Raw genomic sequence first — 13,320 nt, 5'->3', positions numbered from 1 at the left:
GAGCTGTGTCACTATGAGGAAATGTTTATGTGAGGGCACGTAGTTGGAGGAATTGGTACATTCTCAGTTCTTTTAACCGTGGGTTCCAGATCTTTGGACGAGAAGCAGGAAAGATTTCCTGCCACTTGCTCGATCTCACGAGTCGAAGGAGAGGCTAGTTCGGACAGGAATCCTGATTACCTGATCAATGATGACACGGAACACCTCAGTTTTGAATTTCTCCTTGGGTGACAGCACAGTGTCTTCAGCATCTCCATCGTCAAAAGTCAAAGTGGTGGTGGTGAATCAGGACGCGTCTCCAGGCTGAATTGTACTCTTTATGGCCACTCAGTTTAAGTTTAATTCCTAGGTCTTCGAAGTCCTCGAAAATCCGTCCACTGGGTCTTGAGAAAACCAACAAGTGACTCCAGTAAGGACACCGCAACATTAAGATTTCGGCTAGCCTCTTGAAGCGAGAGACTGGTCTTGTGAAAGCGCTCTAAGACTATGTGCAGAATAGCAGAGTATCGCTGAATCCAGTTCACCCAGTTTGTCAAGGATCGACTGAGCTTCATTTCGGTGCTCAACTTTGTGTCCACAGCAGTTGCAAGCTATTCCAATACTTCACAGATAGGAGTGTAAACCTTTGAGAAGGGCTGCCACTGTTTCATACCTTGCTGACCCACCGAGCACCTGAAAACTCCAGTGCCTTCAGAAAGTATTCACACCCCTTGACTTTTTCACATTTTGTTGTGTTATAGCCTGAATATATAAAGGATTAACTTTATAATTTTTTTATCACCGATCTACACAAAATACCCCACTTTGACAAAGTGAAAACACGTTTTTAGAGGTTTTTACAAATGTATTGAAAATGAAATACAGAAATATCTAATTTATATAAGTATTCAACTCTGAGTCAAATACCTTGTAGAAGTCGATTACAGCTTTGAGTCTTCTTGGGTATGTCTGTATTTGAGGAATATCCCCCATTCTCCTTTGCAGATTTGCTCTAGCTCTGTTAAGTTGGATGGGGAGCGTTGGTGAACAGCAATCTTCAAGTATTTCCACAGATTCCCAATGGTATTCAAGTCTGGGCTTTGGCTGGGCCACTCAAGGACTTTCACATTCTTGTTCTGAAGACATTTCAGTGTTGATTTGGCTGTATGCTTGGGGGTCATTGGCCTGTTGGAACGTAAATCTTCTCCGCAGTCGAAGGTCTTTTGCACTCTGAGGCAGGTTCTCCTCAAGGATTTGCTGTATTTGGCTCCATTCATTGTTCCCTCTATCCGTACAAGTCTCGCAGTCCCTGCCACTGAAAAGCACCCCCATAGCATGATGCTGCCACCACCATGCTTCATGGTAGGGATGGTGTTGGATGGATGATGAGCTGTGTTCGGTTTCCTCCAGATGTCGTGCTTTGCATTCAGGCCAAAGAGTTCAATTTTCGTCTCATCAGGTCACATAATCTTTTGCCTCATAGTCTCAGTCTTTCACGTGCCTTTCTGCAAACACCAGGCATGCTGCCATGTGACTTTTTCTCAGGAATGGCTTCCATCTGGATACTCTCAAATAAAGCCTAGATTTGTGAAGTGGTGCAGACACCGTTGTCCGTCCGGCAGGTTCTCCATCTCAGCCAAGGAACAAAGTGGTCATTGGGTTCTTGGTCACCTCTTGGTTCTTGGTCCTTCTTGCCCAGTGTCTCAGTTTGGTCAGATGCCAGCTCTAGGAAGAGCCTGAGTAGTTCCATATTCCTTCCATTTCCTAATGATGGAGCAAAGTGTGCTCTTGGGAATTTTCAACACTCTATAAATTGTTTTATACCCTTCTGCAGATCTATGCGTCCTCATAATTCTATTTCAGAGTCCTACGGAGAGTTTCTTGGACTTCATGGTAGAGTTTCTGCTCTGACATGTACTGTCAATGGTGGGACCTTATGTAGAAAGGTGTGTTTATTTTTAAATCATGTCCAGTCAATTGAATGGGCCACAGGTGGACCCCAATAATCATTTTGTAGAAACATCTCAAGGATGATCAAAGGGAATCGGATGCACTTGAGCTCAATTTGGAGTGTCAGAAAAAAGGGGTTGAATACTTATTGACTCAAAACATTTCATCTTTTCATTTTTAATTATTTTGTAGGAATTTCTAAAAAAAAAACTCCACTTTGACATTATGTGGTATTAAGTGTAAATCAGTGATTTTTTTAAATCTCAGATTTAATCCATTTTAAATTCAGGCTGTCACAACAAAATGTGAAAATGTCAACGGGTGTTAATACTTTCTGAAGGCACTGTACTTCACAACAGAGAGTATAAAGGTTTAAGTTTTTCACAAAAAAGTCGCCAGCGATAAGTCGATGCAGAGAGACAAGTGTACAACTTTTGTACAATGTGAAAGAATCTCAAGACCACAAAGGCTGCATTCAGCAGTACTTTCCCCCCTAAGGTTGAGTGAGTGAGCTACACATGGTATAAACGTCACATATAGGCATTGCTCCTTGATGATAGTTTGGACGCCAATGTATTTCCCACTCAGCCGCACCTGCATGGGCCCCTCTTCGCTTGGACCCTGGACGACATCCAAATCCCCCCATTAATCCATCATCGACTACAACTACCGCCTGGTGCAGTACCTGGGGCGAAAAATTCCATTCTTTGGTTCGAGATCTCTCTCTCTCTGCTTTTTCAGTCGTGATCCCTCTCTCTGTTTGCCTCGAGCGATCAGTTTGACCACCATGCAGCATTTTGAAGTATTTTAATGGTCTTTTAGAGATGTCAAAAGGCTCTGGGTAACAAATAGGTAAGACGCGGTGATGCTTGAGATGGGTTGGGTTGGTGGTAAAATGGGTTGCTAGGCGACCGCACGTGCACATCCGGTGGTAAAATGGGTTGCTAGGCGACCGCACGTGCACTTCCGGTGGTAAAATGGGTTGCTAGGCGACCGCACGTGCACATCCGGTGGTAAAATGGGTTGCTAGGCGACCGCACGTGCACATCTGGTGGTAAAATGGGTTGCTAGGCGGCACATGCTATAGTGAAACTCTGCTATAGTGAAAACTCTGCTAAAAAAACAAACTCTGCTATAGTGAAACTTCAGGATTTCCCCATGATCATGGATGACGGCACACATCAAAGGTAAACATTCAAAAAGCTACATTAGTCATAAATATCAGCACAGGTAGATGGCAACAGCTTACCATGGCAACAGCCACTTCTAAGCCTCCTTTTGATCTTTTGATCGTGGCGTTGTTGTCTTCAGGGCGAATAAATATGACTTTTCAACTGAGCTGGGGAGTGACCGCCCTTTTGTTTGGTGTTTTGAGTTTTGTACTTTGGCATTGATGGCACCAGGATAAACAACCACACCCGAGCGGTTACAGTCCCACGCTCGCTGAAGTCGAGACTTAAAGGATCGCTCACTCTCAGAGTTTTTCACTAGCTAGCACAGAGCAGTTGTTCAGCCCTATGCTCAGTGGGGTCTATTACCACCCCGATAACAAATGCTCATAATAGGCAATTACAATGTTAATATAATTTGTAAGGCAATTAATTACCTTGTGCATCCTCCCTTGTCCCTCATTCTTCACCACATCCTTTATTTGTTCAAGTCTCCCTCTATTTTGTCCTTCAATCATTCTGTTGGTGTTTCCCCCTCACTTTCTACTGTTCCTTTTGTTCTCTTGCATCATCCGTTCAGTGTTCACGCTCCTCCACGAGCCTTGACTTTGTATACAAATAATTATCTTCATACGAATTATCGCTGCTACCCTGCGCTCGCGAAGCGAAAAAGTGTGGTTAAGCATTCAGTTGCTTACGTGTGCCGTACGTGTCTGCATTTTAAAAATTCATTTTCTCCCATGGGCCCATGGGTTGTTAGCTCTGACAGTAGAGTAGAGGCCTGAGGCCTAGGTGTACTGCGGCCTTGACAAGGCCCATGACGCCTATCGGCTCCAACCTTTCAATATTTGATGATCCTTTTTACAGTTGCTTGGGTTGTTTTACACTGAGTGGAAAACTTTTATGGAGAGCCAAGCAAATATGAATATGACACTTTCGAAAAGGTATTAGGCTTACCAAATTAGCGGATTTTTCCGCTTTGTTTTTTTCGCAAATGTTTTCGCAAGTTTCGCAAGTGTTCGCAAGTCGCAAGTGTTCGCAAGTCGCAAGTGTTCGCAAGTCGCAAGTGTTCGCAAGTCGCAAGTGTTCGCAAATGTTTCCGCAAATGTTTTTCAGGTTACAATTGTGGGTGGTGTCAGCCCAGCTGTCCAATCAATGGAAATCGAGGACATACATACATGTGCATGGCTACACTTGCTCCATTAAATATCGTTTACAGTGTAATTACCTTACAAATTATTACAACTAGTGGGGTCACCTGTGGGAATCCCACGGACATGGAGGTGTGTCGTTGCGATTGGTGCAGCCGTTTTTGCGGTACCGGTACAATAACGTTAGGCGGGAGTCCAAACCTGAAATGCGGTACCCGGGACAATACCGTTAGGCGGGAGTCCAAACTTGATGCTGGAGACCAAAGCTGAAATTGGAAAAACAATATAGCCTATTTTACTCCAGGGGGTCCCAGGATTACCCACCCAAAATTTCGTTGTGATCGGTTCAGCCATTTTTGCGGTACCTGGGAACGGACGGACGGACAGACAGGCGGACGGACATTTGGTGAATTATAGAAAGATGTGATTGCCTTACCCATCATTACATTATTATTATAATTATTATTTTTATTATACTAGCCAGCACTCCCACCCTTTGGGTAGGCAATCCCACCTTCAGTGGACAATGTGCTGCAGCACAGTCTTGGAAATGCACTTTATATTTTTTGTGATTTTTGAAAGTGTGCTCTGTAGCCGGTGTTAACACAATAAATTCGTTTGGGAAAGTGTCATAAAGATAGGATTGTTTCCATGGAGACTGCCATATTGTTGGTGCTGAGCACTCCGACCGACTCCGGTGTTGACCTTTGCCCTATGTTGGCCTTGCGACCTCAAAATCAAGAGGCTTCTTCCTTATGACTAACGCCACAATTTGGTGAAGTGTTGTGAAGATCGTTTTAAAGTTGTGACCTGCAGGTGAGTGACAAACAGACAAGATTTTGCATGAAAAGATAAGATAAGATTTTGCAAGTAACAAACGGATCCAAATTCAATAATATCCTCCAGCGAGGGTAATAATTCATATTAAAATCAATTACCGTAAACTATTATAAAGCATCATAATAATATGTATTAAAAGCAACTTCACTAACACTTGTTACTTATTAGAACAGGAGAGGAAAACTTGTGCAACATTCACAACGCAATTCAAATACACACACCGGTGAAGAAGAAGAAGAGCGTCTGGCGAGAGGGTGGAATGAGGAAGAGGCCTGGCGTAAAGAAGAAGAAGATTAATATTGACTTGTTCGTGAGACTGCGCCGAGTGGGCACTCCAAACGAGACACGAAAGTTTCTTTTCTCTTCGCTCCGGCACGATGTCCGCAGGTAAGAACCGCGCAGGTGACATGGTCAGACTCCACATTAACACTCGTTATATCAAATTTGACTCTCTTTCCCGGGTTTTTGCAGATATGTATTGCATCACATAAACCCGGTTTACTGCGGCAATCTTCGCCACGGTCAAATCGGAACACAGAAACAGGTTTAAATGTCACGATTCATCAGCACCTTTTAAATGTTATTCTTCAGTTCATCAGCACCTCTTCCTCATTCCATAGAATGAAATCGAACACTTTTTGAAGTTTTTTTTTTTTACAATTTTGAAGAACTTAAAATAAATGTGTGGTATTACTGGCTTGAAATTCCCTTCAGGGTTGTTGTTGCTTCATATGGAGCTTGTGGCTGCTGGTTGCATCATTTTTATGGAAGCACGTTTGTGCCGCTGATGCAGTGCCCCAATTACCAGTGAGCTGGTGCTCAATTTGTGCCGACCTCGAAAAGATGACAGGCTGAGTCAACCCCCCTGATGTTAATTCAACGATTGATTAGGGATTTGAGCGCAGGATCCTAAGATCCCAAGCTAGCACCCTAACCGTTAAACCAACACCAGGTTTCCTCCAGGGTGTGACCATATGGATACACTTCACTACATATAGATACACTGCACCACATATAGATACACTGCACCACATATAGATACACTGCACCACATATAGATACACTGCACCACATATAGATACACTGCACCACATATAGATACACTGCACCACATATAGATACACTGCACCACATATAGATACACTGCACCACATATAGATACACTGCACCACATATAGATACACTGCACCACATATAGATACACTGCACCACATATAGATACACTGCACCACATATAGATACACTGCACCACATATAGATACACTGCACCACATATAGATACACTGCACCACATATAGATACACTGCACCACATATAGATACACTGCACCACATATAGATACACTGCACCACATTTAGATACACTGCACCACATTTAGATACACTGCACCACATTTAGATACACTGCACCACATATAGATACACTGCACCACATATAGATACACTGCACCACATATAGATACACTGCACCACATATAGATACACTGCACCACATATAGATACACTGCACCACATATAGATACACTGCACCACATATAGATACACTGCACCACATATAGATACACTGCACCACATATAGATACACTGCACCACATATAGATACACTGCACCACATATAGATACACTGCACCACATATAGTTACACTGCACCACATATAGATACACTGCACCACATATAGATACACTTCACCACATATAGATACACTGCACAACATATAGATACACTGCACCACATTTAGATACACTGCACCACATATAGATACACTGCACCACATATAGATACATTGCACCACATATAGATACACTGCACCACATATAAATACACTTCACTACATATAAATACACTTCACTACATATGGATACACCACTACATATGGATACATTTCACTACATATGGATACATTTCGCTACATATGGATACATTTCACTACATATGGATACATTTCACTACATATGGATACATTTCACTACATATGGATACACTTCACTACATATGGATACACTTCACTACATATAGATACATTTCACTACATATGGATACACTTCACTACATATGGATACACTTCACTACATATGGATACATTTCACTACATATGGATACACTTCACTACATATGGATACATTTCACTACATATGGATACATTTCACTACATATGGATACACTTCACTACATATGGATACACTGCACCACATATAGATACACTGCACCACATATAGATACACTGCACCACATATAGATACACTGCACCACATATAGATACACTGCACCACATATAGATACACTGCACCACATATAGATACACTGCACCACATATAGATACACTGCACCACATATAGATACACTGCACCACATATAGATACACTTCACCACATATAGATACACTGCACAACATATAGATACACTGCACCACATTTAGATACACTGCACCACATATAGATACACTGCACCACATATAGATACATTGCACCACATATAGATACACTGCACCACATATAAATACACTTCACTACATATAAATACACTTCACTACATATGGATACATTTCACTACATATGGATACATTTCGCTACATATGGATACATTTCACTACATATGGATACATTTCACTACATATGGATACATTTCACTACATATGGATACACTTCACTACATATGGATACACTTCACTACATATAGATACATTTCACTACATATGGATACACTTCACTACATATGGATACACTTCACTACATATGGATACATTTCACTACATATGGATACATTTCACTACATATGGATACATTTCACTACATATGGATACATTTCACTACATATGGATACACTTCACTACATATGGATACACTTCACTACATATGGATACACTTCACTACATATGGATACATTTCACTACATATGGATACATTTCACTACATATGGATACATTTCACTACATATGGATACATTTCACTACATATGGATACATTTCACTACATATGGATACATTTCACTACATATGGATACATTTCACTACATATGGATACATTTCACTACATATGGATACATTTCACTACATATGGATACACTATATACACGTTATTTAGTTGACTGGTTTTAATAATGGTCATGGGAACAGAACGTTATTTCATTAATACGTTTGCACCGTTGTGTTGCTGTTGCACAGACAAGGTTTCCAATAAGCTGGTGGTGCTGGGGGCCACGGGGCAAACAGGGCAATGTGTGGTGCAACAGGCATTACAGCAGGGACACGTGGTGGTGGCAATAGTGAGGAACCCAGAAAAAATGAAAATTACCCACAACAACCTCAAGGTACAGGAAACCAAAGAGATGTTAATCTGCCTCATTTGCTCATCCCCATTACACGGGGGATTATGATGACATTCACCAACATAAAACGGAATATATGTATAATGCATGTTAGTTGTCTCGCGTATGTTGCTCGTTTCTGAACCGCCTCGACCAAGGTTTGAAATGTCCTTTAGTGCCAGCAGGTGACGCCACATAGCTTCTTTCACAGAGGCTGTTTATCTGTTTGTGTCAGGTGTATCTCCCGACGGCTTTAATCAAAAGACAACATGTTCTACTTTCGAAACATTTTGCACGTCTTCCTGAGTGTCAATGAAGATGTAAAATGAACTATAACACGTAATTGTTGTTGTCATGGTTGTGATTGTTTGTGTGTTAATTTGGTGTCCTGCTGTCCTCGAATAAGTAATGTTACCGTTGGAACTGCAACATTAACCTCACATTGCCGCATGTTCTTTCTTCTTCAATCCCTGAATTCCAACCAAGTAAATCGGTTATTAGCTTTCCAACCAAGTAAATCGGTTATTAGCTTTCCAACCAAGTAAATCGGTTATTAGCTTTCCAACCAAGTAAATCGGTTATTAGCTTTCCAACCAAGTAAATAGATTATTGGCTTTCCAACCAAGTAAATGGATTATTAGCTTTCCAACCAAGTAAATGGATTATTGACTTTCCAACCAAGTAAATCGGTTATTAGCTTTCCAACTAAGTACATCGGTTATTAGCTTTCCAACCAAGTAAATGGATTATTGACTTTCCAACCAAGTAAATCGGTTATTCGCTTTCCAACCAAGTAAATCGGTTATTAGCTTTCCAACCAAGTAAATCGGTTATTAGCTTTCCAACCAAGTAAATCGGTTATTAGCTTTCCAACCAAGTAAATGGATTATTGACTTTCCAACCAAGTAAATCGGTTATTCGCTTTCCAACCAAGTAAATCGGTTATTAGCTTTCCAACCAAGTAAATCGGTTATTAGCTTTCCAACCAAGTAAATCGGTTATTAGCTTTCCAACCAAGTAAATCGGTTATTAGCTTTCCAACCAAGTAAGTCGGTTATTATCTTTCCAACCAAGTAAATGGATTATTTGCTTTCCAACCAAGTAAATCGGTTATTAGCTTTCCAACCAATGAAGTCGGTTATTAGCTTTCCAACCAAGTAAATAGATTATTGGCTTTCCAACCAAGTAAATAGATTATTGGCTTTCCAACCAAGTAAGTCAATTATTAGCTTTCCAACCAAGTAAATGGATTATTGGCTTTCCAACCAAGTAAATAGGTTATTAGCTTTCCAACCAAGTAAATGGATTATTGGCTTTCCAACCAAGTTAGTCGGTTATTAGCTTTCAAACCAAGTAAATCGGTTATTAGCTTTCAAACCAAGTAAATCGGTTATTAGCTTTCCAACCAAGTAAATCGGTTATTAGCTTTCCAACCAAGTAAATCGGTTATTAGCTTTCCAACCAAGTAAATAGATTATTAGCTTTCAAACCAAGTAAATCGGTTATTAGCTTTCCAACCAAGTAAATCGGTTATTAGCTTTCCAACTAAGTAAATGGATTATTGGCTTTCCAACCAAGTTAGTCGGTTATTAGCTTTCAAACCAAGTAAATCGGTTATTAGCTTTCAAACCAAGTAAATCGGTTATTAGCTTTCAAACCAAGTAAATCGGTTATTAGCTTTCAAACCAAGTAAATCGGTTATTGGCTTTCCAACCAAGTAAATAGATTATTAGCTTTCAAACCAAGTAAATCGGTTATTAGCTTTCAAACCAAGTAAATCGGTTGTTAGCTTTCCAACTAAGTAAATCGGTTATTAGCTTTCCAACCAAGTAAATCGGTTATTAGCTTTCCAACTAAGTAAATGGATTATTGGCTTTCCAACCAAGTTAGTCGGTTATTAGCTTTCAAACCAAGTAAATCGGTTATTAGCTTTCAAACCAAGTAAATCGGTTATTAGCTTTCAAACCAAGTAAATCGGTTATTAGCTTTCAAACCAAGTAAATCGGTTATTGGCTTTCCAACCAAGTAAATAGATTATTAGCTTTCAAACCAAGTAAATCGGTTATTAGCTTTCAAACCAAGTAAATCGGTTATTAGCTTTCCAACCAAGTAAATCGGTTATTAGCTTTCAAACCAAGTAAATCGGTTATTGGCTTTCAAACCAAGTAAATAGATTATTGGCTTTCCAACCAAGTAAATAGATTATTGGCTTTCCAACCAAGTAAGTCAATTATTAGCTTTCCAACCAAGTAAATGGATTATTGGCTTTCCAACCAAGTTAGTCGGTTATTAGCTTTCAAACCAAGTAAATCGGTTATTAGCTTTCAAACCAAGTAAATCGGTTATTAGCTTTCAAACCAAGTAAATCGGTTATTAGCTTTCCAACCAAGTAAATGGATTATTGGCTTTCCAACCAAGTAAATCGGTTATTAGCTTTCAAACCAAGTAAATCGGTTATTAGCTTTCCAACCAAGTTAGTCAATTATTAGCTTTCCAACCAAGTAAATGGATTATTGGCTTTCCAACCAAGTAAATCGGTTATTAGCTTTCCAACCAAGTAAATGGATTATTGGCTTTCCAACCAAGTTAGTCGGTTATTAGCTTTCAAACCAAGTAAATCGGTTATTAGCTTTCCAACCAAGTAAATGGATTATTGGCTTTCCAACCAAGTAAATCGGTTATTAGCTTTCAAACCAAGTAAATCGGTTATTAGCTTTCCAACCAAGTTAGTCGGTTATTAGCTTTCCAACCAAGTAAATGGATTATTGGCTTTCCAACCAAGTTAGTCGGTTATTAGCTTTCCAACCAAGTAAATGGATTATTGGCTTTCCAACCAAGTTAGTCGGTTATTAGCTTTCAAACCAAGTAAATCGGTTATTAGCTTTCCAACCAAGTAAATGGATTATTGTCTTTCCAACCAAGTAAATCGGTTTTTAGCTTTCAAACCAAGTAAATCGGTTATTAGCTTTCCAACCAAGTAAATCGGTTATTAGCTTTCAAACCAAGTAAATCGGTTATTAGCTTTCCAACCAAGTAAATGGATTATTGGCTTTCCAATCAAGTAAATGGATTATTTGCTTTCCAACCAAGTAAATCGGTTATTAGCTTTCCAACCAAGTGAATGGATTATTGGCTTTCCAACCAAGTAAGTCGGTTATTAGCTTTCCAACCAAGTAAATGGATTATTGGCTTTCCAACCAAGTAAATGGATTATTTGCTTTCCAACCAAGTAAATCGGTTATTAGCTTTCCAACCAAGTAAATGGATTATTGGCTTTCCAACCAAGTAAATGGATTATTGGCTTTCCAACCAAGTAAATCGGTTATTAGCTTTCCAACCAAGTAAATGGATTATTGGCTTTCCAACCAAGTAAGTCGGTTATTAGCTTTCAAACCAAGTAAGTCGGTTATTAGCTTTCCAACCAAGTAAATGGATTATTGGCTTTCCAACCAAGTAAATGGATTATTTGCTTTCCAACCAAGTAAATCGGTTATTAGCTTTCCAACCAAGTAAATGGATTATTGGCTTTCCAACCAAGTAAATCGTTTATTAGCTTTCCAACCAAGTAAATCGGTTATTAGCTTTCCAACCAAGTAAATCGGTTATTAGCTTTCCAACCAAGTAAATCGGTTATTAGCTTTCCAACCAAGTAAATGGATTATTGGCTTTCCAACCAAGTAAATGGATTATTTGCTTTCCAACCAAGTAAATCGGTTATTAGCTTTCCAACCAAGTAAATGGATTATTTGCTTTCCAACCAAGTAAATCGTTTATTAGCTTTCCAACCAAGTAAATGGATTATTGGCTTTCCAACCAAGTAAATGGATTATTTGCTTTCCAACCAAGTAAATCGGTTATTAGCTTTCCAACCAAGTAAATGGATTATTTGCTTTCCAACCAAGTAAATCGTTTATTAGCTTTCCAACCATGTAAATGGATTATTGGCTTTCCAACCAAGTAAGTCGGTTATTAGCTTTCCAACCAAGTAAATGGATTATTGGCTTTCCAACCAAGTAAATGGATTATTTGCTTTCCAACCAAGTAAATGGATTATTGGCTTTCCAACCAAGTAAATGGATTATTTGCTTTCCAACCAAGTAAATCGGTTATTAGCTTTCCAACCAAGTAAATGGATTATTGGCTTTCCAACCAAGTAAATGGATTATTGGCTTTCCAACCAAGTAAGTCGGTTATTAGCTTTCCAACCAAGTAAATGGATTATTGGCTTTCCAACCAAGTAAATGGATTATTTGCTTTCCAACCAAGTAAATGGATTATTTGCTTTCCAACCAAGTAAATCGGTTATTAGCTTTCCAACCAAGTAAATGGATTATTTGCTTTCCAACCAAGTAAATCGGTTATTAGCTTTCCAACCAAGTAAATGGATTATTGGCTTTCCAACCAAGTAAGTCGGTTATTAGCTTTCAAACCAAGTAAGTTGGTTATTAGCTTTCCAACCAAGTAAATGGATTATTGGCTTTCCAACCATGTAAATCGGTTATTAGCTTTCCAACCAAGTAAATGGATTATTGGCTTTCAAACCAAGTAAGTCGGTTATTAGCTTTCAAACCAAGTAAGTCGGTTATTAGCTTTCCAACCAAGTAAATGGATTATTGGCTTTCCAACCAAGAAAATGGATTATTTGCTTTCCAACCAAGTAAATCGGTTATTAGCTTTCCAACCAAGTAAATGGATTATTGGCTTTCCAACCAAGTAAATGGATTATTTGCTTTCCAACCAAGTAAATGGTTTATTGGCTTTCCAACCAAGTAAATGGATTATTTGCTTTCCAACCAAGTAAATCGGTTATTAGCTTTCCAACCAAGTAAGTCGGTTATTAGCTTTCCAACCAAGTAAATGGATTATTTGCTTTCCAACCAAGTAAATCGGTTATTAGCTTTCCAACCAAGTAAATGGATTATTTGCTT

General features: G+C 39.3%; 1 protein-coding gene across 1 annotated transcript in view; it reads left to right on the top strand.

Annotated features, from left to right (window-relative positions):
* The first annotated feature begins 5,257 nt into the window (after positions 1 to 5,257).
* Positions 5,258 to 13,320, top strand: part of BLVRB (biliverdin reductase B) — a 41,831-nt gene continuing 33,768 nt past the window's right edge. Inside the window, exons 1-2 of the mRNA XM_068112905.2 lie at positions 5,258 to 5,476; positions 8,250 to 8,395. Coding sequence (XP_067969006.1) covers positions 5,467 to 5,476; positions 8,250 to 8,395 — 156 coding nt within the window. The 5' untranslated portion in view covers positions 5,258 to 5,466. The remainder of the gene's footprint in view (positions 5,477 to 8,249; positions 8,396 to 13,320) is intronic.

The sequence above is a fragment of the Myxine glutinosa genome, chromosome 4, assembly GCF_964187855.1.
Source record: "Myxine glutinosa chromosome 4, kmMyxGlut1.1, whole genome shotgun sequence".
Classification (NCBI taxonomy): Eukaryota; Metazoa; Chordata; class Myxini; order Myxiniformes; family Myxinidae; genus Myxine; species Myxine glutinosa.
The sequence above is the reverse complement of the archived record's forward strand: the minus strand, read 5'-3'. Positions and strand labels throughout refer to the sequence as shown.